The sequence below is a fragment of the Salvelinus alpinus genome, chromosome 23 (assembly GCF_045679555.1).
Source record: "Salvelinus alpinus chromosome 23, SLU_Salpinus.1, whole genome shotgun sequence".
NCBI classification, from domain to species: domain Eukaryota; kingdom Metazoa; phylum Chordata; class Actinopteri; order Salmoniformes; family Salmonidae; genus Salvelinus; species Salvelinus alpinus.
The window spans coordinates 29,720,557-29,748,540 of NC_092108.1; the positions used below are offsets into that span (position 1 = coordinate 29,720,557).

Genomic DNA, 27,984 nt, shown 5'->3' on the forward strand with positions numbered 1-27,984 from the left:
CTGATCAAGACTATCTTACCAATGGGACATTAAAAACTTATATCTTATGTTTCACTGAGTCGTGGCTGAACGACATGGATAACATACAGCTGGCTAGGTTTTCGGTCCATCGGCAATATCGAACAGCTGCCTCCGGTAAGACAAGGGGTGGCGATGTGTGCATCTGTAAATAATAGCTGGTGCACAAAATCTAATAGGTTTTGCTCTGAGGTAGAGTATATCATAATAAGCTGTAGATAAGCTGTAGACACACTATTTCCCAAGAGAGTTTTAATCTATATTTTTCGTAGCTGTCTATTTAACACCACAAACCGATCATGGCACTAAGACGGCACTCAACGAGCTTTATAAGGGCATAAGCTAACAAAAAATGCGCATCCAGATGCGGCGCTCCTAGTGGCCGGGGACTTTAATGCAGGGAAACTTAAATCCGTTTTACCTAATTTCTACCAGCATGCAACCAGAGGTTTTAAATTAACTCTAGACCACCTTCACTCCACAGACAGACATGTACTAAGCTCTCCCTTATCCTCCATTTGGCAAATCTGGCCATAACTCTATCCTCCTGATTCTTGCTTACAAGCAAAAACTAAAGCAGGAAGTACCAATGACTCGCTCAATAAGGAAGTGGTCAGCTGACGCAGATGCTAAGCTACAGGACTGTTTTGCTAGCACAGACTGGAATATGTTGCGGGATTATTCCGATGGCATTGAAGAGTACACCACATCAGTCACTGGCTCCATCAATAAGTGCATCGATGACGTCGCCCCCACAGTGACTGTACGTACATACCCCAACCAGAAAGCCATGGATTACAGGCAACATCCGCACCGAGCTAAAGGGTAGAGCTGCCGCTTTCAAGGAGTAGGACTCCAACCCGTTCACTTAAGAAATCCTGCTATGCCCTCCGACGAAACCATCAAACAGGCAAAGCATCAATACAGGACTAAGATTGAATCGTACTACACCAGGGGCCTGTTGCACAAAAGTAGAATTAAGACATCCGGGATAAATGACTCAGCTGAGCTCAATGAAGCCAAAACATGTGCGTCCAGGCTTAATTGGTTGCACAAAGACCAAGCCAGGATGAGCAGACACGGATTCATTAAGCCAGGTGAAACCAATCCTGGATAGGTGCGCGCTCACGGCTCACTCAAATAGACCCCGCCACAGATCACAGATTAACTGATTTACCATGGCAACTAGAGCCGCGTACTTTTCCCCGTCGGAAGCACAAATCCTCATGGAGGCATACGAGGAGGTAAAAGATATAATTAAGAAGAAAGGCAACACCGCCACAGTGATAAAGCAAAGAGAAAAAGCGTGGCAAAGTATTGCAGACCGCCTGAATGCGTAAGTAGTGCACAATTACACACTCACCGCTCCGCTGAAACATCACAATTACAATTCAAATATTTAATTCACATCTCCAAAAATGCAGTTGTACTGTAATTATGAAACGGTTAAATTTTTAATTGAAATGCACTGCAGATATGAGTGAAATTGTGTAAAGTAACTCCATCACACTGTATAAAGCTATGATAAATTTTTTGATATTTTTACTGAAAACAAGACAAAAATACCAAGTAATTTTTTGCAGTGTGACTCCATTAAATGTGTGTGTGTGTGTGTGTGTGTGTGTGTAGATTAAACATGAACGGGCCAAAACGGACATGGCAGCAGGTCAAAATCAAATACAAGAACATTCTGCAGAATGGTATGGTCCCTGACTAATATTTAACAAAGCACAAGCATATATTGTACCCAGAAGGTGCCTGCTCACACATTGTCTGTACTGTTTTAGCAGTGAAAAAGAATACCCACAGACAAGGCACGGGTGGTGGGTCACCAAAGGCTGACCTTACCCCAGCAGAGGACATGGCCTTGGAGCTAAATAAAGGCAGGCCCGTCTTAGAGGGGATCCCTGGGGGGAAAGAGACGAGCATAGGTTCCTCCCAAGATGCCACCCGCTTCATTCAAGGTATGTCCTTCCATCTCTACATGGGATACAACCACATTCATATTGAATCAATTTGGACTGTCTGACTTTGGTTTACCTATTGCCTTGCAGTGTCTGGCAGCACTGTGTTCCTGTTAGAGCCACCAGCACAAGCACCAGACGATGCTGATCCAGTGAGTACTCCATCAAAGGCATACTGTAGGCCTGGCATGTCTTGTCTACTAGCTTCAATATGAATCCGATTAAATGTGATAGGGTGAAGGCCCCAGTGCAGCAGCAACAGCACATGATGGAGACGATGATGAGGAGGAGACCATCTCTCTGGATTCCAGAAGGCATGAGGTATCATGTTAAGACTGTGAAAGTACTATTTACTCTACAATGGTGAGGAGTCCTCATCAAAATCAAAAAATCTAATTTATTTTACAGGACCCAGATGCTATACAGTGGGAAAACCAGCCTGGCAACATAGTGCGTATTAATAAAAGGACACCACATCCTGCCAAATTCCAGCTGCGCTAATTGTATTGTGTTCACAGAGCTCACAAGCTATCAGAAAGTTGTATGGCAACCACCTCCGGCGCCAAATAGAACTGGCAGACATAGACATTCAGTACAAGAAGAAAAAGACGGAAAATCTTGCACTGGAGTCCGAAATAAAAAAGAGGACAATTAGGAAACTGGACCTTGAAATAAAAAAACTTGAGAGGGAGGTGAGATATGCCTTCAATGTACACTGTATGCTAACTGTAACACAAATGTATTAATCATTATTTTTCTTTCCTCCCCCAGCTCCAAGAAGATGACACAGCTCAAAATAAAAATTAGGTATATTCTCGTAAAGTCAAGTGAGCCATGACATATGAGCTCTTATTGTGAGCACACAGGACGGTGGCATCTTTCTAAGGTTTTTTTTATTTTCCCAGCAATCAGTACAACCAAGTCATCGTTATAAGGCATCGCCCTCTTTTGCCCACCCCCCCAGCACCAGGTGTGGCCACTAGCCTATATGAAGGCCCAAAATTGTGTGTTCCTTTCTGCTCTGACAATGGCATGCCCATTCGTGCGAGATGTGGTGGATGAAGAAGCACTTGTGCTGAGGAGAGCCTTCAGGCGAGAAAGGGTCTTCAGGGACCGGTTGGACCCACTGGCCTTCCCTGATGACCATCTATATGAAAGATACAGGTTTTCTGCAGATGGCATCAGGTATCTATGCAGACTACTGGGTCCCAGGATTAAGCACCGCACTGCACGGAGCCATGCACTGAGTGTGGAGCAAATGGTTTGTGTGGCCTTGCGCTTTTTTGCTAGTGGAGCCTTCCTGTACTCAGTGGGGGATGCAGAACAGCTGAACAAGGCCACAATTTGCCGCACAATAAGGAGTGTGTGTCTGGCTATCAAAGCATTAGCAGATGTCTTCATCTCCTTCCCTGGCCACAGAAGACTCTGTGACATCAAAGAGGAGTTCTATAGGATTGCAGGTAAGAGGATCTACAAATTACAGGACAACTGTTAACACATAGTAGGATACTCATTACTTTGTGTGACAGGTTTCCCCAATGTCATTGGTGCAGTGGACTGCACACACATAAGGATAAAAGCCCCCTCAGGTGCCCATGAGGCCGATTTTGTGAATAGGAAATCCTTTCACAGCATTAATGTTCAGGTGAACATAACTTTTTGATATTGTCCATTGACGAACACTCTGCATTGCCAGTGATGTGCATTGATTGGTGTAATATTCCTCATCTTATGATTTCAGATGGTCTGCAATGCTGACTGTGTGATCAGCAATGTTGTGGCAAAATGGCCTGGCTCAGTCCATGACTCCAGAATCTTTCGGGCCTCTGAAATCTATCAGTGCCTATCACAAGGTAAGCCACACAACCCCTATTTATAACCATCATGGCTGTGTCAAGAATATCACTGTGTTTATGAGGTAGTAATGATGAGATTTTGTGTTGACAGGTGAATTCTCTGGTGTGTTGCTGGGAGACAGGGGGTATGGCTGCCAGCCTTTTCTCCTGACACCTTTCACAGACCCCCAGGAAGCACAGCAGGCCTACAACCATGCCAGGACCAGGGCCAGAGTTGAAATGACCTTTGGCCTCCTGAAGGCACGCTTTCACTGCCTTCACAAATTAAGGGTCAGCCCTGTTAGGGCATGTGATATTACTGTGGCTTGTGCTGTCCTCCACAATGTGGCCTGCCTGAGGAAGGAGAGGGCCCCCAGAGTGCCACCAGCCATGGACTGGGACAATCCGGCAATCTTCCCTGATGACGACAGTGGTCGGCTGCTGAGGGACCAATATGTGTTGAATTATTTTAGTTAGTATGTGTGCTTTCAATTTTGGTTAAATATGTCCTGCGGTGGCAGAGGAATTTGGGTTTTTTTGGGTTCGTTTTTTGACGAATTTGGCCTCTTATGATGTTTGTGCGGTATACTGTGTGTAATACAAGGCTGCAGGGAGGCTACTGCATCCATTCATTTGTCTGTTCAGTTGATGTGTATGGATTTGTCCTGCATTTATTTTAGTGTGCAGACATGCAGGGTGTGTTATATACAGACCTTTGAATGTGTATGTATCATTTTGTATAATATGCTTGGATTCTGTGCTTTCCATCTTGTAGAGTCACTGTGACTTCAGTTTCGAAAGGAGCTGATGGTTTACCTGCTTTGTTTTGTCCTTATTCAATAAAGGAACATAATGTTACACATTGTGTTTTTATATTCATATGGAATGTGTATTTGTTTATATGACAGAGTACTAGGGCCACACTGAAGAAAAAGGATAAAGTCATAAATTTATGAGGCTGGTTCTTTCTGCAGAAAAGCTACATATTGTTTTTACAGTTTTGATACTTATGACAATGTGATACTTAATATTCTGGCACATCAGCATGTCTTTGTTTATGAAACCATACTGAAGTACAATTTCACGAAATGCCCCACATCTGTCATTTTAACAACTGTCCTCCTTTAAAACAACTGGTTACAATATTATGACTTGTGTTTTTTTCCCCTCTGTGGCCCTAATATTCTATCATTTTATATATAGCCTTATAGTCTATGGGAAACTGTAAATTATCTAATGATAGCAACATCATCTAAAAATCATTTTTTATCCAAAATCATTGAAATTAATGATCACAAACGTTTAAATAATAACAGTGGGTCTAGTTATATGTGATAACAATGTATAGTGAGCAGTGAAATAACTATTGGTTTCCATTTGTGGTGACTGCTGACTGACATTAGGGATGAGATTAAATAGATCCTGGAATTTAGCCTGGTCTGGAGCAGGCTAGCTCCACAGAATAAATCTCCATGGTAATTTATACCATAACATATCCTCCTGCCCCCTATCCATCTTTAGTGCAACCGGATTACGGATCAAATGAGCCAGGATCACCAAGATATCCTGGCTTAATCCCTTATCCTAGTTTTGTGCAACAGGCCCCAGCTCTGACTCTCGTTAGTTTGCAAGCCTGCCACATCTATTATGGACTACAAAGAGAAGCACAGCCACGAGCTGCCCAGTGACACGAGCCTACCAGATGACAGATTACACTGCCCTTTCCCACCTGGACAAAAGGAACACCTACGTGAGAATGCTATTCATTGACTACAGCTCAGCATTCAACACTATAGTGCCTTCAAAGCTCATAAGTAAGCTAAGGACCCTGGGACTAAACACCTCTCCTCTGCAACTGGATCCTAGACTTCCTGACCGGCCGCCCACAGGTGGTAAGGGTAGGTAATAACACAGCCACCACGCTGATCCTCAACACGTGAGCCCCTCAGGGGCGCATGCTCAGTCACCTCCTGTACTCCCTGTTCACCCATGACTGCATGGCCAAGCACGACTCCAACACCATCATTAAGTTTGCCGACGACAACAGTGGTAGGCCTGATCACCAATGAGACAGCCAATAGGGAGGAGGTCAGAGACCTGGCAGTGTGGTGCCAGGATAACCTCTCCCTCAATGTGATCAAGACAAAGGAGATGATTGTGGACTACAGAAAAAAGAGGACCGAGCACACCCCCATTCTCATCGACGGGGCTGGGGTAGAGCAGGTTGAGAACTTCAAGTTCCTTTGTGTCCACGTCACCAACAAACTATCATGGTCCAAACACACCAAGACAGTTGTGAAGAGGGCACAACACCTATTCCCCCTCAGGAGACTGAAAAAATGTGTCACGGGTCATCAGATTCTCAAAAGGTTCTACAGCTGCACCATCCTGACTAGTTGCATCACCGCCTGGTAAGGCAACTGCTCTGCATCTGACCATAATGCACTACAGAGGGTAGTGTGTACGGCCCAGTACATCACGGGGGCCAAGCTTCCTGCCATCCAGGTTTCCTGCCATCTAGGACCAGGCGGTGTCAGAGGAAGTCCCAAAACATTGCCAAAGACTTCAGCCACACTAGTCATAGACTGTTCTCTCTGCTATCGCACGGAAAGTGGTACCAGAGCGCCAAGACTAGGTCCAAAAGGCTTAACAGCTTCTACCCCCAAGTTATAAGACTCCTGAACAGCTAATCAAGTTGATTAGGCCATCTCACAGCCCTATCAGAAAGCGTATTGGGTATTTTTTAGATTAGACTGAATTCATCTTTCATTTGGGACTACTAGACAATGAATCTGCTGTGCCTTTCGCAATTGACAGTGAATACATTTTACTTTAGAATTGTTGTGTGCGTCTATAGAATTCAGCTGTCATCATTAGCAAACTACCACACTTCTTTTTTTTTTTAAATATAACTAGGCAAGTCAGTTAAGAATAAACTCTTATTTTCAATGACGGCCTACCTCGGCCAAATCCGGACGACGCTGGGACAATTGTGCGCCGCCCTATGGGACTCCCAATCAGGGCCGGATGTGATAAAGCATACTTATAAATCCCATTTCCATCCACATTTTCATTTCAAATGCCTCCACTACTCCAAAAGACCAAAATACAAGGAATTATTTTTTTAAAAAAGTTTAATTTTGTTGTAGGTAGGCCTATAAATAGGGTTATTAAAATATCTTTGTCATTTGTTCTCAGTCTGGTCAGTCAGTACCTGGTGTTTTTTTCCCCATTTGCTCCTGTAGAGAAAAATATAATGAATTCAAAATGGTTAACAATTTTCATGATCATTGAACCATTTTAATATCTTCTATATAGGATCTGCTTGTCTTTTCAAAAAGGACATCAGAACTCCAGCATAAGGCTTCATCTTGGAATATTCATGAAGATCATTAAATGGTTTTACTTGCCTCTGGTTTTACCAGATCTGCCATAATACCCATTACAGTGTTCTTGGTAGCCATTCCTCTGGGTGTTCCGCTGTCCAAGGGAGTTTGATGGGTTAGTCTGTGCCTGTGTTCTGTCTGTGGACAAAACCAATAACACCATCAGGTATTCAGCATTGAAAACACCAACACAGTGGAAAATAGTTATATGTTGAACATACCCTGTGGTCCATTTTGCCATGGTCTCCGTTTCTTTTTATTATTGTTCGGGCCATATCCAGTTTCACCAAATTCATGACCAGGCCTGGCCTTGTTTGCTTTCCTGGAATCTGCAGGAGAAAGGTAAAATGTACATGTGTCATTTTCCAGCATCGTTTCAAATGTGCATTTGTGTAAGAATACATTGGTGTAAAGTACTTAAGTAAAAATACTACTTAAGTAGTACTTTAAAGTATGTTTACTTTACTATTTACATTTGACAACTTCATACTTTCCTAAAGAAAATAATGTATGTTTTACTCCATACATTTTCCCTGACATCTAAAAGTGTGCGTTACATTTTGAATGCTTAGCAGGACAGGAAAAGGACCCAATTCACACACTTATCAAGAGAACATCCCTGATAATCCCTACTGCCTCGGATCTGGTGGACTCATTAAAACACATATGCTTTATTTGTAAATTATGTCTGTGTGTTGTAGTGCGCCCCTGGCTATCGGTAAATTAACAAATGTAATTGTGCTGTCTGGTTTGCATAATAAGCCATTTGAAATTATTTATGCTTTTACTTTTGATACTTAAGCATATTTTTGCATCTGATACTTAAGTATATTTAAAAACATATTTTAAGACTTTTACTCAAGTAGTATTTTACTGTGTGACTTTCAATTTTACTCATTTTCTAGTAAGGAATCTTTACTTTTACTCAAATATGACAATTGGGTACTTTTTCAACCACAGTGTACATCAAAATCTTACAGTAATTCAGACCAGTTTATGAAATTATTTTAAAAAGAAACAGGCTTTGCCCTCTTACCCATCTGTCGTTTCTGATTCTGTGGAATGCCACACTGCTGCTCCTGAGGCTTGAGGAGATCAGGGGCCACATTTCCCTCATTCAGTCTGCCTGTGGGGCTCTTCCTGAAACTCACTACGTTTAGCATCGGCTCATGACAGGAGCAGTTCCTCTCCTGTAGCTTTGAACACTTCAGACCACACACCTTGAACTGTCTGTTTGAGGAAGGAGCCGTTAACATCCTAATATCTGTGATCATCTGCTTGCAGCCCTGTCGACTGGGTACAACAGGCCCAGTCTGTTTGGCAGGCTCCTTCTCTTCAATCTCCATTTCCTGGTTGCAGGGACCTGGACAACTGTAACCAGGCTCTTGGTCTCCTGCCATACATTTGGAAGCATATGTTTCAGGGTCATCTGGAGAGCAGGGAGGGCTCTGAGCCCTGTGCCTTGTAACTTCCAGAGGCTTCAGATTTGGGCTACATTGAGCCTTGGGTTTCAGTGACCCTTGAGTGCTATTCAATGATCCTTCAAGACTTGGGATCATTGTACCTTTGCTTGAGAGCATAATAGGCGAACCATCCACACTGGCTTTTTCCACAGGCTCCACTGACCAAACAAACTCATTAGCATTTCTCTGTATTTGCCTATAATGGAATGACTCCTGGCATGGAGTAGCATTCTCTTCAGACATTTTCTCAGCCTCTTTCACATTTTCTAAAGTCAGCGAAAACCGCCGACTTCTCCTCCTCTCTGTTATATCAATGACCTGACTGGCTCGGAGGCCTTGATTGACCTTAACAGGATCAGATTCTCTCTCAGTCACCACCTCAGGATTCATAAGGACATTCTCTATCAGCAATTCCTTGGAGGGGACATATGGGGCCAACGACTGCACTGACCATACTGACTCATTCAACTTTTTCGGTACCTGCCTATAATGAAAGGACATCTGGCTTTGATCAGCTGAAACTTTCTCAGACGACTCCTGTGCCACATCTTCTGGCGCCATCAGTCCATTTTGTATCAGCCACTCTGTAGAAGGGACGTATGGTGCCATTGACTCCACTGACCACACAGACTCATTCACCTTTGACTCCGTCATCAAGTCATGAAAGATAAAAGGTAGCTTCAGTATTTTGTAGTGGCAATTGTCTAAGTTCGGAACACCTTCACAGCTTCCTGTCATGACCACGTTGGAGCCCTCTGTGGTGTTCTCATGTGTAATTTCTTGGGTAAGAGTCTGACCACATTTGGGTGCCCTCTCCATTTTGGAAGATGGCGAACCTCCACCAATCAACACATCTGGGAAGGAGGACGACGCACACCTCTCAGCCATGATAACCTCATCCTCCTGGTCAGAGGAGCTACACATGGGGACCATGCCATCAGCAGAGCTAACTGACCACACATCATGATGCACTAGGTGGCCTCCACCATGGACAGGCTTCCCCAGTGCCTCTATAGAGGTCCTGCGTGAGTGGATGGTCTTGGTTCCTGCAGGCGGGTCTGTGCCAGTACCCTGGCCCCTCACTATCCCCTGGAATCCAGTTTCGAAGGCAATGGGGGAATTTGGTTCTGCTTCCGGGCGGCTCTGTTTCTCTGCATTGGAGCTTGGCGAGGATGAGTTGGTGGAGTTGGTAGAGTTGGTGCCCCTTCCAGAATCTGACCCAGCCAGAGGGGCAGCCGAGGGAGCAGAGTCTTTCTCCGCTTCAGGTGGTGGTTCAGTCTGTACTTCGGAGTTGACCGTCTCTCTGGGTGTGGTGTTCTGGTAAAACGTTCTCAACCTATTGTTGTGGTTCTGGTAGACCATGGCAGCAGGAGGAAACTGGTATTGTCTGTACTCAGCAGGGTGCAGCTGGGCATGGGGAAGAAAATAACCTGGAGCCTCCATGTATGGGTGGGGAGGGAATGGTGGCATAACCATACCCGGCATACCGTAACCTAAAGACAGAATTAGAAGGGATGAGCATCATTGAATTGAATCAATTATTAAATAAAAAGACAGCTGAAAAACATGGGGTTCCTCAAATTTTGGAGGTGTACATTTTGAGTTTGTACAATGTAGTAAATTAATCAGAACAAACATTTGGTTTAATTATCATTAATATTACTTTATACACCCAGACTGAACATTTCATAGCTTTTATACTACGGAGTATGAAAAACGATTCAAGCGTACCCATCCCTGGAAAGCCAGAGTATGGGTTGTAGGGCATGGGCCACTGGTAGTTGTAGACGGGAGGAGGAGGAGGGGGCTGCACAGGCTGCACGTAGAAGTAGGGTCGAGGCTGGTGCACATGATGGGGTGGATGTTCGGTCAGATGAGGCCCTACTCCTTGGGGTCCATGCACCGAGTGCCGTGTACCAGGGTTAGGCTGACGAACTGACTGGCGTGGCCCAAGGTGCCTTGCTACCGCATGTCGACCATGCGGTCCATTTTCAAACGGGGTTGCTGCCATAACTCAACTAGTCAAAGAAAGAGATTGTAACTATAAGGAAATACATTGAATCAATGAAAAGTCTGACATTGTAATTAAATAATAACCTGAATTCAATCAATGTCATTGAATAATAAGTGCATCTTACAAATGGTGACACTACAACAATTAACTCCAATTTCCCTGAATAAGAAAATAACTCCAAAAACAGAGCACACAAATGTTTGAAATGACCTGATCACCACCAAAACAATAGATCAACTTGCGTTGCCTAACAACACGCTGATTAAAAGTGGAAACTAGACACACCTGGCATTAAGTAGATGATTATGAGAGGTGTGGTTTCAGTTTCAAAAACAGTTCCTTATTTGGATTGGTTTACCACCGGTTGCAAAGCTACCAGTAATTTACCAAAGTTACTGGGATCTTTGGTAATTTAGGTAATTAACAGGTAATCTATAGCAATCTATTGTAACTTTGGTCATTTACACTTTAATAACTTTTTACAAAATGTATTCATATAGTATAGTTTTTTAAATATTGGTGTCCATATTGTCCTTGAGTTTCTAGTGGTTAGACCAGGGGTATTCAACTCTTATCCTACGAGGTCCGGAGGCTGCTGGTTTTCTGTTCTACCGGATCATTAATTGCACCCCCTGGTGTCCCAGGTCTAAATCAGTCCCTGATTAGAGGGGCGCACTGACAAAATGCAGTGGAACTGGCTTCGAGGTCTAGAGTTGAGTTTGAGGGGGATTAGACCATATGGTTCAAGAGAAAATAGCCGAATTAATGAAACAGGCATATAATCAACAATGGCATTATTTTCAATTAACTTTGCAACTATTGACTTTTTTCGACAACTCTCACCAGTTTGGTGGCAAAACATTTACAACAAACACATATTGACATAGTAAATTAAAAAATTAAAAAATGTGTAAAAAAATCGAGGATATATATTATTATTTTTTTTTACCTTTATTTAATTAGGCAAGTCCTGCAGGGACGGGGGCTGGGATTAAAAATAAAAAATAAATATAGGACAAAACACATCACGACAAGAGAGACAACACTACATAAAGAGAGACCTAAAACAACAACATAGCAAAGTAGCAACACATGACAACACAGCATGGTAGCAACACACATGACAACATCATGGTAGCAGCACAAAACATGGTACAAACATTATTGGGCACAGATAACAGCACAAAGGGCAGCTGGGGTGAAAGAGGAGTGATTACGATGGAGGAAACCAAGTCTAGATTGAACTTTAGCCTGCAGCTTTAATATGTGCTGAGAGAAGGACCGTCTAGCCATACTCCCAAGTACTTGTATGAGGTGACTACCTCAAGCTCTAAACCCTCAGAGGTAGTAATCACACCTGTGGGGAAAGGGGGATTCTTCTTACCAAACCACATGACCTTTGTTTTGGAGGTGTTCAGAACAAGGTTGAGGACAGAGAAAGCTTGTTGGACACTAAGAAAGCTATGTTGTAGAGTGTTTAACACAAAATCCGATGATAGGGGTAGCAACCATAAAGAAGAAAGGGTAAAAACCATCTGACCCAGATGATTTTTTGGGGTCACGTTTCAGGAGCTCCTTGAGCACCTCAGACTCAGTGACCGCCTGCAGGGATAAACTTTGTAGCGGGGCAGGGGAAAAAGAGGGAGAAGCGTCGGGGCTAGTTGCATTAGAAGGGGTGGGAGATTAGGAAATGTTGGACGGGCAAGGAGGCATGGCTGACCCCTCCTGTCTCAGCCTCCAGTATTTATGCTGCAGTAGTTTATGTGTCGGGGGGCTAGGGTCAGTCTGTTATATATGGAGTATTTCTCCTGTCTTATCCGGTGTCCTGTGTGAATTTAAGTATGCTCTCTCTGTCTTTCTTTCTCTCTCTTTGAGGACCTGAGCCCTAGGACCATGACTCAGGACTACCTGGCATGATGACTTCTTGCTGTCCCCAGTCCACCTGGCCATGCTGCTGCTCCAGTTTCAACTGTTCTGCCTTTGGCTATGGAACCCTGACCTGTTCACCGGACGTGCTACCTGTCCCAGACCTGCTGTTTTCAACTCTCTAGAGACAGCAGGAGCGGTAGAGATACTCTTAATGATCGGCTATGAAAAGCCAACTGACATTTACTCCTGAGGTGCTGACCTGTAGCACCCTCGACAACTACTGTGATTATTATTATTTGACCATGCTGGTCATTTATGAACATTTGAACATCTTGGCCATGTTCTGTTATAATCTCCACCCGGCACAGCCAGAAGAGGACTGGCCACCCCTCATAGCCTGGTTACTCTCTAGGTTTCTTACTAGGTTTTGACCTTTCTTGTAAAGCAAATGAAAGTCCAGTTAATTTGCTTTACAAAACACACTTCACAAAAACATAACCGGAAATCAGTTAATTGAGATAAAAACATTAGGCCCTAATTTATTGATTTGACATGACTTGGAATAATATGCATTTGTTAGTTACAGAAAGAAAAAAAATTTAAAGGTAGGGGCATGGATAAGAAAACCAGTCAGTATCTGGTGTGTCCATCATTTGCCTCATGCACAGCGACATCTCCTTCGCATAGAGTTGATCAGGCTGTTGATTGTAGCCTGTGGAATGTTGTCCCACTCCTCTTCAATGGCTGTGCAAAGTTGCTGGATATTGGAGGGAACTGGAACACGCTATAGTACACATCGATGCAGAGCATCCCTAACATGCTCAACGGGTGACGTCTGGTGAGATGACGAGCACGCAGTTGAGCTTCCCTGACAGTTTGTGCTGAAATCCTTTGGTTGTTAAAACCCACAGTTTAATCAGCTGCCCAGGCTCAGACGATCCTGCAGGTGAAGCCGGATCTGGAGGTCCTGAGCTGGCATGGTTACACATGATCTGCCGAAGTGAGGCCGATTGGACGTACTGCCAAAATCTCTAAAACCACATTGGAGGCTTTTAAGATAAATTAACATTACATTTTCTGGCAACAGCTCTGAAGGACATTCCTGCAGTCAGCATGCCAATTGCATGCTCCCTCAACTTGAGACACCTGTGGCATTGTTTTATGACAAAAACTGCATATTTTATTGGCCTTTTGTCCCCAGCACAAGATGCACCTATGTTATGATCATGCCATTTAATCAGGTTCTTTATATGCCACGTGGATGGATTATCTTGGCAAAGGAGAAATGCTTACTAACAAGGATGTGAACGTGCACAAAATGAGCTTTTTGTGCTAATGATGAATGTCTGGGATCTTTTATTTCAGCTCATGAAACCAACACTACGTTGCGTTTATATTTTTGTCCAGTATAGTGTGGTCTGCAGTCCCCATTATCCAATGATCAAGTTGAAACTTCATGTGTGAAGTTAATGGTCGTCAGCCAACATGTCACCTATTATAGTCAGAATAAAGAACTGCGGTGATCACAAGGCTGTGCTGGCTCCCAGATTACCTTGAACAAGTCAGACATGCCAATGATTAAGGCTGTTATAGTACAGAATAAAGGTGAAATAAAAAAATAAAAAAAATAAAAAGATGTGAAGTGGTCTGCTCTTCCACGAAGTCCATAATGTAAGGATAGCTATCAATTACATTTTGGGTCTTTCAATTACTGATCCATCTTGTAGAGCACTATCCACACCTTCCATGAACCTGAGGCATCAAACTATTCTTCATGATGAATGTAGCACTAGTCTCTTAACAAAAGTCATTTTTTAAAGTGCAATGCAAGGATTTTAATGACACAACAACACTGTGCAGACAAGTAGATGTCAGTTTGTCAACATTACACTGCAATGCTTAAAATATCTGCACAATAATAAAAACAAGACACATTTAGACTGGCTCTTAGCTACAAACTAGCCCAACAATTATTTCTTTGCATCTCCTCTCCAAGCCACTGCATTTCCACTGCTTGATACATCTTATTACCTGGGCTTCATCCTCAGTGAACGACAGACACTGAAAAAGAGTTTAAAAGCTGCAGAGTAGACTGGACCTACACCTCCCAGGTCCATTCTGGTCTGCAGGTCAACATGGGGGTTAGCGTCACAGTACGGTCTGTGAGGCTGCAGCCCAGGCTGTGATAAGGATGAACACAGCGTCCAACATGGGGGTTAGCGTCACAGTACGGTCTGTGAGGCTGCAGCCCAGGCTGTGATAAGGATGAACACAGCGTCAACATGGCTACCATCATCAAGCAGTGGAAATGCAGGCATCTACTGTGTAGCTAGTTGTTGAACTGCCGCCTGAGATTCTTTTTTAACCACGTATACAAACATTACGAGTGTCTATTAATTTATTACAATGTGTTTTGTGTGTATTTCATAGTGCAAGTGAATTTATATATATTAGGTAATACATTTAGAATAAATATATTAGGAGCGGTGCAATTCTTAAATAGGCTAATATCTTGTGCCCCTTCTCTTTGTGGTCCCTGAAGAAAAAAAAGAAAAGTTAGTGTTATCATTTCAAAACGTGACAAAAGTAGTAGTATCTCTATACTGCAACACAACCCTTACCTCTGCCCCTCTGGCAGCGAGAGAACTCTGATTCTTCATGATCGTCATAGTCAGTCCTCCGGGGCCTCTGCTGAACAAATGGCCTTCTGCGTGGGGGTCTCACTGAAGGATACAGAGGGAGGGAAGCATGAGCTGGGACACCAATAACGGCCAGGTCAAACAGTGAATGACTAGTGAAAAGTAGAGAACTGATCAAGGCAATGGGTAACTCGGCAGTTTGAACAGGAAACTCACTTTGTTCTTGTGACCCATTGTACGGTCTCCAAGACTTTGGCTTATATTTGGCACCAGAACTCCCCCAGCTATCGTGGTCTGATGCCACAGTGCCTTCTCTCCAAGGTTTCTCTGGGAAACATGACAAATTCACAACATCACATTTGTAATGAATGACACATGAGGATTAAAAGTAAAAACACTATTTAGAAGGGGACATCAGACTACGTCAAGAGATGGAAAGAATCTTACCATTATAAGGCCTGCATGGGGCATTTCTTTGTCCTCCTTTCCCTTTATACTTGTCAGCTTTGACAGTAGCTTTGTGGTCCTCACAGCAGTCAAAACTCCAGAGGTAACCGTGCTCCTGCTCTTCATGACACATGACTTCATGGTGGTCCTCACAGCAGCCCGTCTTTGGTTTACTGTTAGGAAACTGGCGAGCAGAGGGCTGAGGCACTCTGTTAGGGTGATGTGGTTTCTTCACAGGCACCTGACAGGCGCTCAACAGCTCCCCTCGCTCATTGTAGTCATCTTCCTCTAGCACATCTTCATCTGTTTCCTCCCGCTCAACATAACGGCATGGCCCTTGTGAGTCGCCTGGCCTCGACTCTTCCGCCAGGCTCAGGCCACAGCTGAGACAGGTCTTAGAACATTCTGCAAACCCTTCTACTGGGTTGGATTGAGTTGGTACGTTTTCCTTACCAGAGAGGTCAGGTGTTTCGCAGGTTGCCTCGGCTAGCTTGCCGCCTCCCACATACACATGACCACCAGAGATAAGGTCCACATCTTCGATATCAGTGGAGAAGAGCTCGTCTCTGGAGGAGAGCTCGTCTATGGATGGGCTGAGGACACTCTGGCGCTCCTGGGCCACTTGCGGGTAGTAGCTACAGTAGTAGGCACTCCCAAGCGGGGACAGATGGCTTTGCGGTGGAGGCACCAGACTGGACGCAGCGGAGTCAACATACCACAGTGGATCGTCCAGCAGCATGCCTGTAACCTGATCACAGGGCAGCCTGAGGATTCTGTAAGGCAAGTCAGAGGACTCTGCCTTGGAGGCTAGATTATCTACAGGGTCCTTCAGCTCAGAGGCAGATGGAATCAGAACCTTGTCACAATCTTGTTCTGGAGCCAGACAGTCAAGTGAGTGGTGGTCATGTGAAGCCCCATTCAGTTCAAGGCTCTGTGTCAAGGCCCCAGAGTCACGTTTTACATCCTCTGGAGGATTAGGCTGTTCTCTGGACTGCCACTCTATCCCAGGTTCTTCAGTGTTCAGGTGGAGCTTCTCAGAGTGGCATTGCTGCCTAGACTCCTCCAGACTCTCCTCATGGACAGAAGAGCTGCCGATGGGCAGCACCTCAGAGCCCAGGGACCAGCAATCCTGCTTGGCCATCTCCAGGCAGCTCTGGCTGGATTCTGCATCATAGACCAGTGCTGTAATAGTGGAGTCACTGAATACGCTGCTGGGCAGAGAGGAGTCCCTCTGCCTCCTCTTACCCTGCTGGGGTTGTCTCTGTGGCAGAGGTCTCAACTCCAGCTCCCTACGCGTCCCACTGAATTCTTCTTCCACATTTCCAGAGGAAGAGATGGTTGTCTCAGAGGTTAGGGACCCTAGGTCAGATTTAGGGTTTAGCTCACTTTCTTCAGGTGGCTTCTCATTGGTTCTGAGCCTGTCCAGACTGTCGATCAGGTTGTGGACAGTGTCGCTCGGATCGGTTTGAACCTCTGAACATGCGGTCTCTCGCAATACACAGGCCTGTTGCTGGTAGTGGTGGCGGTACTGTACGTCATAGGTCGCAGAGGAGATGTGGGGGTTAAACACCCTACTGTAATCAACAGGCTGCATCGGAGCCTGGGGAACCACATAGCCAGGATACTGCATACCAGTATATGGATATGGAGCCATATATGGACGCACATAAGGAATAACTGGAAATAAAGACATTTTAAATTAAGATGTAAATTCATTTGTTTAAGATGCTAGAAAAATGTGTGCTATTGTACCTGATGGGGGAAGACCATACTGGCCATATGGGTTCATATTCCATTGGTACATATTATAATAAGGTTGAGTTGGTGGTTGAACATAGAAAAATGGTCTTGTGTGATTAGTTGGATGGTGTGGTTGCCCAACTCCCATTGAGTGTGAAGGATTATTCATATCTGAACGAAAGGAGAAATTAATTAGATGATTTGACACTTTCCACAACAAATATTCAATTGAGTAATGTCACAATTGATCAAACCCAGTACACTAATAAATAATCACCTTCCATTGCTTGGTCAGGGCTGAAAGACAGCACAGGATATTATACACCGCAATTCTAGTGCAAAGAGGAAACAAAAAGTTAACGTAAGCCTACACACATCATTAGATGGGCATCCTAAATCGGTGTAGAAACTGGTAGTGTTGCAGAGGCTCTGCCTTCCATTCAAATAAGGCGACTGCAATCTGACTGCATCCACGAACAAGACATATGTACGATGCCATTACATCAGAGTAATACACATGAAAATGACCGGGGGGGAAAGTATAAGGACTTACATGTGACCGTGACGGTCCAAAAAAAAAACGTAAGACCGTAGGCGTGCACGAAACGAGAGCAACACAAAACTCTGCCTTTCTTCACCCTCCCCGCCATATTTATAACCTACTGCGCCTGGGCATTGCAACACCCGCGCCCCACACCAATTAGCGTGTAATCAACTGGATATTTTTCAGGTGAGTCGACAGGCAAATTAGGCAATTAGTCATTTTCACCACAAGGTGACACCAAAACTTCACAAACAATGTACTGCACTGCAGCTTTGCGACGTTTCCTCAGTCCAAGCCATATTGGCTCCGGGATCTCTGTTTGAAAATTAGGTTTTGACACACAATGGCGATGCACGGGGGTTAGTTTCTTTGCGCAAAGCAGAATACGGCATTTTTCTCACGCAGTTGTTTACATTCGTAGCTAGTACTGCAGATAGATTTTACTACGACCCTGTTACTACTTGTTTTAGAATAACATTTGATATAAAAAATATATATAAATACATGTTTTTAGCGCACAAGTCTGTATTGAGGTGCGTGACATGGTGTTTTGAAAGCACCCGCTTTTGAATGAAATGCCATCTCATCGTGATTCAATGGCTGTCACTGCAGACAGTTGAGCGAAAACACTGGGTAAGCAGATTGCTTATATGACAGTATTTTCACATAGGTAGAGATATAATTTCCACTTCAACTTTAGTTAGCTAGTAATTGTGTTGTTGCAAATATAGAGTACTGCAAATGCAGTAAAAGTCTGGTGGCTGTGTGTGTTCCTTGATATGACAGCCTTGTGATTTAACGGCCACACACTGTCGGGGGCTTACAGGTAACGTCTTATGAATGAATGAATGAATGAATGGATGTCAGTAAGGCAAGCATCTTGCTCATCAACCCTGCCTGTGGTGTGGCAGTGCCCTCAATGATTTGCTATCTGATCTGTGTGATGATGATGACTGATGTCTCTTTTCCAGGATGGCTAGTACCCTTTCAGACCAGCTAGAGGAGGTACGATGCCATGCGGAAGCTTGTCTGTATTCCACTGGCTCAGTGCTGGAGGTCCGTGCAGGAATATCAGCCATGGCCAACATACCCTTACCACCATCGGTCAAATACCGCTACATTGCTGCGGAGACCATGATAATTGAAAACGGCGTCAATAACAACAGGAAAGAAGTGAGTTTGTTTAATGTTTCAAGTACACTCAAACTATGTCCATATCACAATGACATAATTACCTTCACTTAGCCTACATCTTGGAATAGTGAACTCCTCTCTCTCTCTCTTTATACATTGTACTCATATTTTTGTTCACTGTCTATTCTTTTCTCAACCTTTTTCTGTATCAAACTTTTTTCGTCTTTGTCCTCTCTCCTGCCAGACCATAGGTTCCCTGCAGAGATTGTCCACAGCACTGAACATTCTGGAGAAGTATGGCTGTAACCTCACCAGCTCCAGTAGGCCCAAGTACTGGCGTGCTGTCAAGCACAACAACCCTGTCTTCAGAGCAACAGTAGATGCCATTCAGGTGAGGATGTCTTCAATACAGGCAGGCGAGATTCTGGATGATGATATGTAGTCTACTGTCTTGTCACTATTGTCTTATTGACATTATGTTGATATAGGCTTAGTTCAATATGAGTCTATAGCCTACTACCTTGCTAATGAAGTTAATTGTGCACACACCACAACACTAACGTTATGCCAACAGTATTGCATAAAACCCTCTATATCCTTTCCTCTCCTCTGTTCTACCCCAGGGAGGAAGGGCAGTGCTTTGTCTCTATGGTTACTCCAATCAGCAGCCAGACGGCCTGAGTTTCCCTGATGAGGTCATGGAGCCTGACATTGAGAAGGTCGCAGCGGTCACCTTGGAGGTCATGAGTCTACGCATGGAACTGGACATGCTCATCAAGGTCTGGACCAATGGCAGTTATTCTGAAATATTTCAAAGAGGTTTCTAAAGTCAGTTGTACCACTGAGTCGTTGTTGATGTTTTCACAGGAGGCTCACCCCCACCCAGAGTTCTTTGAGAGAATTATCCCATCACTGAACCAACAGGTATGTTTTTTTTTGTTCACCCTATTTGCCTTTCTCTACTTCAGGCAGTTTTTATATTTGTGTGGTTTTGTGCCTGGTAGTTTCCACCACCATCAGATGACTGAAATCTCCTTTATGATTCCAGGATGACTTCGGACCCATTTCTGATGCGGTAGCTATTCCCTCCAGCCTCAGAGAGAGCCAGCCCCTGTACATGTCTCTGGCTTCCCTGGCTCAGTCTCCCACTAGTGCCTTTCTTCCAGTACGGACCGCTAACGCCTCAACATCCACCTCTATCTCTACCAGACACACAGGTTGGAAGTGTGTGTGTGTGTATTTTTTACATCTGAAACTTGCATTCAACTTTCCTTGTTTCTCTTCTTCTTTGCAGACAACTGCACTATCTGTGCTATATTCCCAGTGGCTGCCCACTGTAACTCTTGTGTCCAATGGCTGTGTACTGAATGTGATAGACTGTACCACTCCTCTGTAGAGCGAGCCAATCACCACAGGACTGTCGTGACATCCTCTAAAATGCGAAAGAACCACAGGTAAGACATGACAAGTAAGACAAAATAGAAACTGACAGGAAAGGGTGAGAATCGCTACATTTTCAAAGGTGGTGATTATTGCTGAAATGCAACTCCCTGTGTGTTGGGCACTAGATTCACTTCCTCCCTCTCTTTCCCAGCAGCTCCCTCCTGTCATGGCACTGTACCCACTGTACCAGGGTCAACTCCAACCAGGACATACTGTGTGAGACATGTGAGAGACCACGCCTGGCCTCCTCTGGCTCTGCTAAGGATGAGTTCCCACAGCCCTTCACCATCACTGGTCAGTATACACACACACACACACACACACACACACACACACACACACACACACACACACACACACACACACACACACACACACACCCAACCAACCAACAATGTTTGTGTTTTAATAGTGGTGGTTTGCCTTTTTTGCACTCCAGTCAGTCTCACTCCTCTGTATTTCCATGTATAGTTGTTTATTGTCTGAAAATGGGAAGACACTCTTGGTGTATATGAGTTGTTGAGTTAATATTCACCTCTTCCATAGTCCTGTGTTGAGTGTGTTTTCACTATGTATGTCACCAGAGTGGCAGTGTAAAAGCTGTACGGTGGTGAACGCGGGCAGTAGTATCCTGTGTGAGGTGTGTGAGCGCCCCCGCCTGGCCACCAAGCCTCCGGCAACCCCCACACGCCCCCCTCCTACACCCAACCGGCCTGCTGCTCCGGTACTGGGTATGCCAGGAGACCCAGACAGCCAGGTAAACTACTGTTAAAGTCAATGCAGAAGCAGCACATTTTGAGTTGAAATGAAAGTTTCAGATTGTGCCTTTATCACCATGTATTACAGTTGATATTGTTCCTCTATTCCTGTGAGTGTCTAAGGTCACTCAAATTATCTCTTCTTCTCCCATCCTTTTGCAGTGGATGTGTCAGTTCTGTACTTACATCAATTACACTCCAGCATCAGTGTGTGAGATGTGTGACCTCCCCCGCCCCGAGCCCGCCAAAATGCGAGTCAAACTCCACCCTCCATCCCAGGTCAAAAGGGTCCCCGTGCTGTCCGTCAAACCCAAAGACCCACCCATGGAGGACCCTCATTTGAGGAGACAGAAACTGATGAGAGAGGAGGGGCTAAAGCTGATCCAGCTTATTAGAGTGAGTGAATGCTTTCTGTTTTATCTATAATATGGTGTATAATCACATTACCCCACTACTTGTAATATTACAAGCTATTAGCTAATTTAAGATTTTGGTTCAGAAAAGTCTTTATTGTACCATTGCTGGCCAATTTGGTTGCAGTACTATTAAAACTACAGGCTACAGATTTCAGAAAACAAACGATGTGTAAAAATAACCTTAGCATCCTCTAGGTGTGTAATATACAGTGTGGTGAGTAGCAGCAGCTGAGGCCTAGTGAATATGTATGACAGATTGGTTTCTTTATTTCCCTCTCTCTTCCTGTCTCTGTTAACTCTTTCTCCATCTTCTGTCTGTCTGTCTGTCTGTCTGTCTGTCTGTCTGTCTGTCTGCCTGTCTGCCTGTCTGTCTGTCAGGATGGAGAGAAGAAAGGAGTGAGTCCAGAGGAAGTGTACACGGGCATGCGCGTCTCCGGGGACGGAAACATCCTTCCCTGTGATTGGCTCAAAGCAGAGCTACCTCACTTGCTCGACCAGATCTGTGCCACGGCCTCTTCGTCTCGAGCAGCAGACCTGAAGGCCGGACAGAACCAGAACGGTACTGGTACTGCAGAGGATACAGGTGTGGAGGAGGAGCAGACCAGAGGGAGAGGAGTGACCCTGTCCAGGGCTGAGGCCAAGCTGGCCTGGCTGTCTGCAGGGGGAGACACTGAGAGAGCAGCGAAACAGGCTCTCAGAGACAGACACTCTAAGGTGAGAGACAGGTCAGAAAGTCTATTGCCCATTAAGAACTGGTCTAAGGTCAGTTGTACCGTCACTTTTTTCACTTTGCTGACAGCTATGTGCTGGTTTCCCAGGCCTAGATTAAGTCTAGTCTTGGACTAAAACTGACATTCAATGAAGATTCTCTACTAACTATTTTGAGTCCTGAATTAGGCTTAATCTTGGTGTGGGAAATTGGCCCCATATGTAGGAGATTAGCCTTCGAACACTCAAGGAAGGGTTTGGTCTCTCATGTACCTTTGCAGGTAAAGGAGCTGTGTTCTCTGGGGTTCACTGACGAGGTGCGGTGTCAGGAGGTTCTGAGGCAGAGCGAGGGAGAGGTGCGGGGGGCTCTGTCTCTGCTGCAGCGACCCCTCATGGAGCCCTTCCACCAGCGCATGTGGAGCGACCAACCTGAGCCACCCATCGACATCAACCACCCCGACAAACAGGTGGGTCACTGGGGCTCTCTGAACTCCACTATATTTTTCTGGCCATACATTTAGCTGAACACAGAATAGCTATATTGATGATAATCTGTTTATACCTACCACCATTAGAAAGGCCCACAGGTCATACATGTTCTTCAGTCATCTTGACAATTGCTTGATGTCTCACAGTGATAAGAGTTATTTTTTGAGTGTGGCATATCTCTCCTTTCATCATTCCTCTGTATCTGCTTGTCCCCTTCACTGGTCTGATCTCTCTCTCCTCTCCCTCTTCCCCCTGGGGCCAGCGTGTGTGCCGGAGGCTGCTGGCGGTGTATGACCTGCCCAGCTGGGGCCGCTGTGAGCTGGCCCTGTCCCTGCTGCAGGAGCGCACCGCCCCCTACTCCCTAGACGACGTGGTACAGGCCGTACGCGAGTCACATGACCGAGACTTCATCCGCCGGGTGCTGGCCAAAGAGTGCCCCATCTGCCTGTCAGACTTTCCCCACAGCAAGGTACTCTCTCAAGTGTCTGTGTGCACAAGCTTGTCTTTACTCAAAATGTAGCAGAAGCTTTTCTCTTTTCTTTTTTTGTTGTTGTTGCAGTATCCCACCCCCCCAACTCTCCTAATCCTTTCTTTCTTCCTCTCCTCTCTTCTTCCCTGTTTCAGATGCAGTCTCTGACCTCCTGTCAGTGCTCGGTGTGCTGTGGCTGTTTCCAGCAGCACTTCACTATCGCAGTGAGAGACAAGCACATCAGAGACATGGTGTGTCCCGTCTGCTGGGAACCTGACATCAACGACCCTGAACACCTCAACAGCTACTTCTCCACCCTGGACATCCAGGTAGTACATCACACAGAGAACAACGTCACACAACATCTCCCTCAGATTTTCTCTTTGAAGAGAGAAGAAACAGTGAGAAAAAACACAATTCCAGGATTTCAGAGGCTTCTCTCCCTTCAAAATGCAGTTGTTGGTGGTGTCAGTGTTATCTCACGAGACCATAGATTTGTTTTCTGGGTGTGTGTATGATGGTAACACCTGTAATCATATTTTCCTGTGCGTGTGTGTGTGCAGCTGCGGGAATGTCTGGAGCCGGAAGTGTATGATCTGTTTCATAAGAAGCTGACTGAACAAGCCCTCATCAAGGACCCCAAGTTCCTCTGGTGTAGTCATGTGAGTTCTAATCACATAATAGCCTTGAGCGGGTTTTTAAGGTTTATTTCCTATGTGTACAAAGGCAAAGGAAAAATGTTAGAATGTTTGTTTCCAGACATAATTTGATAATCCCCATTGAGGCTGTCATAAAATCACAGTAATCACACTTCACTAGCTAAGAAATGGCAGTATACAGTGCATTCGGAAAGGATTCAGACCCCTTTCCACATTTTGTTATGTTACAGCCTTATTCTAAAATGTATCAAATCGTTTTTCCCCTCATCAATCTACATACAGCACCCCACAGTGACAAAGAAAAAACAGTTTTTAAAAAGGTTTGCAAATTTATAAAATAAAAAAAACTGAAATATCACATTTACATAAGTATTCAGACCCTTTACTCAGTACTTTGTTGAAGCACCTTTGGCAATGATTACAGCCTCAAGTCCTCTGGGTATGATGCTACAAGCTTGGCACACCTGTATTTGGGGAGTTTCTCACATTCTTCTCTGTAGATCCTCTCAAGCTCTGCCAGGTTGGATGGGGAGTGCTGCTGCACAGCTATTTTCAGGTCTCTTCAGAGATGTTCAATCAGGTTCAAGTCCGGGCCCTGGCTGGGCCACTCAAGGACATTCAGAGACTTGTCCCGAAGCCACTCCTACATTGTATTGGCTGTGTTCTTAGGGTCGTTGTCCTGTTGGAAGGTGAACCTTTGCCCCAGTCTGAGGTCCTGAGCAGGTTTTCTTCAAGGATCTCTTGGGGACCTTCAATGCTGCAGGCATTTTTTGGTACCCTTCCCCAGATCTGTGCCTCGACACAATCCTGTCTCGGAGCTCTACGGACAATTCCTTCAACCTCATTGCTTGGTTTTTGCTCTGACATGCACTGTCAACTGTGGGACCTTTATATAGACATGTATGTGCAATGTGCATTTGCAGGTATGTGCAAATGTCCAATCAATTGAAGTTACCACAGGTGGACTGCAGTCAAGTTGTAGAAACATCTCAAGGATGATCAATGGGAACAGGATGCACCTGAGCTCAATTTCGAGTCTGATAGCAAAGGTATTTCTGTTTTTTTTATTTCATTAACTATTCCTGTCTTCCCCTTCCTACTGTCAGTGTTCCTATGGGTTCATCTATGATGGAGACCAACTGAAGGTCACCTGTTTCCAGTGCAGGAACAGCTTCTGCGCACAATGCAAGAAACCTGTAAGTGACAAACATCCACTCTATTTATGTGTGAGAGAGGGTGATAGAAGGGGATTTTTCTTTGGAGTGAAGCTGGAGCTTAATCTGTATATCATCCTCTCTTGTCTCTGTCACCGTGCATTCTCTAGTGGGAGTCTCAGCACGGTGGTCTGTCGTGTGAACGGTACCAGTCCTGGAAGAGAGAGAATGACCCAGAGTACCAGAGGCAAGGCCTGGCCGGATACCTGCGTGACAACGGCATCAGTGAGTCTCTCTCACACACACACACACCTTCTTAAACACCTCCATTGAGCTACTGTAGCTTTTAACCAGGAAAGGCAGGTACTTGCGGAGGTGTGAACGGCCAGACACTTTACTAGATGTTGGGCTGAGAGAGATCAAATTGGTCTTACTAATAGTTCCTCTTCCAAACCAGTACATTTCATTAGCATCATGAATAACACTCCCATAGAGGTACTGTAGACCTTCTGCCTGAACTAAGCCAGAAGACTAAGGACAAACCGGACTGCTGCTGCTTTTAACTGTTTGTCGGCACAGTCCGGTTTGTCCTTAGTCTTCTGGCTTAGTTCAGGCAGAAGGCCTACAGTACCTCTATGGGAGTGTTATGGGACCGCATAGAATATTGTCTGTCATTTTCTGTTCATTTCTCGACAATCCATGTTGAATTGTTACCTTTCATCGACACTCAGCAGGTGTTCTACTGCACCTCAGCAGGTGTTCTACTGTATTTACCTTTAGACCCAGTTTTACCAAGTTAGAGCAAGTTAGACCCTTTAAGTATTTACAGTCTCTTCCATGACCTTCATTTGTGGGAATTATTAAAACTCGTTTAGTTCCTTTCCCTGATGCATTCTCATGTGTACTCTCCCAATACCCGGGAATCGTTTCCCTGAATTTACTTCCTCTTTCCCTCAGCATGTCCAAACTGCAGGTTCCAGTATGCCCTGTCCAAAGGAGGCTGTATGCACTTCAGCTGCTCCCAGTGCAGGTACCAGTTCTGCAGCGGATGCAACAACCCCTTCCACACTGTAAGTCCCTTAAATGGCTTGGTGTGTTTGTGTTGTTCATTTGTGGGTTGTTCATTTGTGCATCATCGATTGTGCTAGTTCCTGGCAAGGTTTTATCTTATGGGAGTTAACTTGAATGTCACTTTAATGTGGGTGTTTGTTTTTCCTTCTCTCTGCTACTCTCTCCCTCCCCTACTCTCCCACCATTTCTCTCTTTCTTTTCTCTCTCTCTTGCACTCTCTCTTTCTCTCCTTCCTTTCCCCCCCTCCTCTCTCCCTCCCTCTTCTGTAGACTTGTGCAGTGATCCATTGTAGTGTGACAGGCCTGCATGCCCATCACCCTCGAGACTGTCTCTTCTACCTGAGGGACTGGGAGCCTGGCAGACTACAAGCCCTGCTGCAGGTAGAGACGCACACGACACACACACGGATGCTCACACTCCATTACAATCACCATAACCACATTATAGCACCCTGACTCACATTCAGTTATAACTGATTTTATTGCGAGAATATCTGTAGATGGACCGCATTAAAATGATTGTTTATTGTTATTGTCTGTTTGCAGAACAAGGTTGTTGAGTTCAATACTGACACCCCTCCAGGAACTCAAGCAGGTAAGATTCTATGTGTTATTTTCTTTTTACTCAGAAAAACTGAAACGGAGAAATACTAAGATATATAATTGTCTTTCTCTCTCTCAGGTCTGTGCGGAGTGATAGAGCAGAAGGATGAGAGTGGGCAGCAGACGGACTCGGCCTGTGGGGCTCAAACTCAGCCTGGCCATGCAGGACTGTGCGAGTATGTTTCCTCTCACTGCCACCACCAGTATTTTTCAAGGACTCAAAGGCGCTTTAGAGAACAACAGAGTTCTCCCATGATAAACATGCATCGATGTAACTAACTGGTTTTTGTCTAATCTATTCCAGGAAACACTACAGAGAGTACTTGGTGAGCCTCATCAATGGCCATTCCATCGACCCGGCCCCTCTCTTCAATGCCAACGAGCTGGTGCTGGCCTGTCGGAGATACCAAGTGGATGACGCCCGGGGGGAGCTGGAGGACGATGTGACGTACTATACTCGAATACTGGAGGTATGCATTGATGGTCCTTGTGGAGGGATTTGTCTTTTTCCAAATATTTAGTCACTTGGTTTGAACATTTCTAATCTTATTTCAGAAACTTATTGATGAAGTACCACTTGGAGACAAGGTTCCACGGAAGAAATGAAAACGACTTGTTTGTTCGTTGAAGTGTGTTTAGTATTGAGTGTTGGGATTTTGGCTCAATAGGCCATCAAATGTGTTTGCGTCAATGTGACTGTTACACCACACAGCAGAAAGCTATGCTTACATCCCCATTATTGTGCTACAGTTATTTATGAATCTATATTAGGGCTAAATGCTCAGTTGCACATTCATTTAAAACAGAGATGTATGAGAGTGGGTGTGTGGGTGTGTGCATAACATTTCAAGACTGATAACAGGGTTACAGCTTAAATAACCAGTTATATTTAGAGGCATCGCTTCATTGCACACAGTCTGGAGGTGCATGCTCTTAAATGTATATTTCTGTCTGGGGAAAAAATGATATATATTTAAACACCCAATAAACCACTAGATTTTCACACCAACTCTAATCTAGCACACCTGATTCTAATAATGAACTGGTTTATATGCTGAATCAGGTTAGTTAAAACAGGTTGAGCCGAAAACCTGCAGGAGGGTAGAACTCCAGGAACGGGGTTGGAGAGCCCTGCAATAAACCTGCAGGAGGGTAGAACTCC

The 27,984-nt window shown here is 44.7% G+C and overlaps 4 protein-coding genes across 14 annotated transcripts in view; 2 read left to right on the forward strand and 2 right to left on the reverse strand.

Moving 5' to 3' along the window:
* Nucleotides 1-511: 511 nt before the first annotated feature.
* LOC139550757 (putative nuclease HARBI1) lies at nt 512-4,696 on the forward strand. 7 transcript variants are annotated; one of them, XM_071361884.1, is made up of 11 exons: nt 520-1,354; nt 1,648-1,718; nt 1,806-1,982; nt 2,073-2,134; nt 2,217-2,303; nt 2,391-2,432; nt 2,501-2,674; nt 2,754-2,789; nt 2,888-3,442; nt 3,724-3,835; nt 3,930-4,696. In XM_071361884.1, exons 1-8 carry the CDS (start codon nt 1,197-1,199, stop codon nt 2,787-2,789), a joined length of 807 nt encoding a protein of 268 aa, XP_071217985.1. In that variant the 5' UTR covers nt 520-1,196; the 3' UTR covers nt 2,888-3,442; nt 3,724-3,835; nt 3,930-4,696. The 7 variants fall into 7 exon arrangements, with proteins under 7 accessions (XP_071217984.1, XP_071217985.1, XP_071217983.1 ...); XM_071361882.1 differs by adding an exon at nt 3,512-3,627 and having other exon boundaries at nt 530-1,718; XM_071361883.1 differs by having other exon boundaries at nt 512-1,354; nt 2,501-2,789.
* A 2,237-nt stretch (nt 4,697-6,933) lies between these two features.
* On the reverse strand, nt 6,934-10,948 carry LOC139550759 (uncharacterized). Of its 3 annotated transcripts, none has more exons than XM_071361888.1 (6): nt 10,891-10,948; nt 10,398-10,684; nt 8,240-10,159; nt 7,425-7,532; nt 7,228-7,341; nt 6,934-7,056 (listed from the first exon to the last, which is right to left on the reverse strand). In XM_071361888.1, exons 2-6 carry the CDS (start codon nt 10,675-10,677, stop codon nt 7,025-7,027), a joined length of 2,454 nt encoding a protein of 817 aa, XP_071217989.1. In that variant the 5' UTR covers nt 10,678-10,684; nt 10,891-10,948; the 3' UTR covers nt 6,934-7,024. The 3 variants fall into 3 exon arrangements, with proteins under 3 accessions (XP_071217989.1, XP_071217988.1, XP_071217986.1); XM_071361887.1 differs by having other exon boundaries at nt 10,805-10,948; XM_071361885.1 differs by having other exon boundaries at nt 10,764-10,948.
* Nucleotides 10,949-14,359: 3,411 nt separating this feature from the next.
* The window catches only part of buc (bucky ball), a 97,841-nt gene continuing 84,216 nt past the window's right edge, over nt 14,360-27,984 (reverse strand). The window contains exons 2-8 of one of the 2 annotated variants that reach the window (XM_071361892.1): nt 17,929-17,949; nt 17,653-17,707; nt 17,388-17,546; nt 15,636-17,312; nt 15,405-15,515; nt 15,171-15,272; nt 14,360-15,085 (exon numbers count right to left, since the gene is read on the reverse strand). In XM_071361892.1, coding sequence (XP_071217993.1) covers nt 15,054-15,085; nt 15,171-15,272; nt 15,405-15,515; nt 15,636-17,312; nt 17,388-17,546; nt 17,653-17,659 — 2,088 coding nt within the window. In that variant the 5' untranslated portion in view covers nt 17,660-17,707; nt 17,929-17,949 and the 3' untranslated portion in view covers nt 14,360-15,053. Of the gene's footprint in view, nt 15,086-15,170; nt 15,273-15,404; nt 15,516-15,635; nt 17,313-17,387; nt 17,547-17,652; nt 17,708-17,928; nt 18,058-27,984 lie in introns of those variants that run through there. The other variant, XM_071361891.1, reaches the window with a different exon arrangement.
* LOC139550760 (E3 ubiquitin-protein ligase RNF31-like) lies at nt 18,212-27,965 on the forward strand. 2 transcript variants are annotated; one of them, XM_071361889.1, is made up of 23 exons: nt 18,212-18,552; nt 18,891-19,092; nt 19,298-19,444; nt 19,677-19,832; nt 19,921-19,977; nt 20,102-20,270; nt 20,348-20,507; nt 20,648-20,790; nt 21,081-21,253; nt 21,417-21,650; nt 22,049-22,384; nt 22,660-22,845; nt 23,130-23,336; nt 23,492-23,665; nt 23,900-23,998; nt 25,102-25,191; nt 25,320-25,434; nt 26,107-26,219; nt 26,490-26,600; nt 26,766-26,814; nt 26,902-26,998; nt 27,127-27,292; nt 27,378-27,965. In XM_071361889.1, the coding sequence occupies exons 2-23, from the start codon at nt 18,892-18,894 to the stop codon at nt 27,426-27,428; spliced, it is 3,234 nt and encodes a 1,077-aa protein (XP_071217990.1). In that variant the 5' UTR covers nt 18,212-18,552; nt 18,891; the 3' UTR covers nt 27,429-27,965. The 2 variants fall into 2 exon arrangements, with proteins under 2 accessions (XP_071217990.1, XP_071217991.1); XM_071361890.1 differs by having other exon boundaries at nt 20,651-20,790.

Excerpts from the sequence above, each read along its gene's own strand:
- LOC139550757 (XM_071361880.1), top strand. The coding sequence starts at position 2,971 with ATGAAGGCCCAAAATTGTGTGTTCCTTTCTGCTCTGACAATGGCATGC. Across the intron at positions 3,628-3,723 it reads TTCACAGCATTAATGTTCAG|ATGGTCTGCAATGCTGACTG; the intron begins GTGAACATAACT and ends TTATGATTTCAG. Across the intron at positions 3,836-3,929 it reads CTATCAGTGCCTATCACAAG|GTGAATTCTCTGGTGTGTTG; the intron begins GTAAGCCACACA and ends TTGTGTTGACAG.
- LOC139550759 (XM_071361888.1), bottom strand. The coding sequence starts at position 10,677 with ATGGCAGCAACCCCGTTTGAAAATGGACCGCATGGTCGACATGCGGTA. Across the intron at positions 10,160-10,397 it reads CTCTGGCTTTCCAGGGATGG|GTTACGGTATGCCGGGTATG; the intron begins GTACGCTTGAAT and ends TTCTGTCTTTAG. Across the intron at positions 7,533-8,239 it reads GAATCAGAAACGACAGATGG|ATTCCAGGAAAGCAAACAAG; the intron begins GTAAGAGGGCAA and ends TTTCTCCTGCAG.
- LOC139550760 (XM_071361889.1), top strand. The coding sequence starts at position 18,892 with ATGGCTAGTACCCTTTCAGACCAGCTAGAGGAGGTACGATGCCATGCG. Across the intron at positions 19,445-19,676 it reads CAACAGTAGATGCCATTCAG|GGAGGAAGGGCAGTGCTTTG; the intron begins GTGAGGATGTCT and ends GTTCTACCCCAG. Across the intron at positions 25,192-25,319 it reads GCGCACAATGCAAGAAACCT|TGGGAGTCTCAGCACGGTGG; the intron begins GTAAGTGACAAA and ends TGCATTCTCTAG.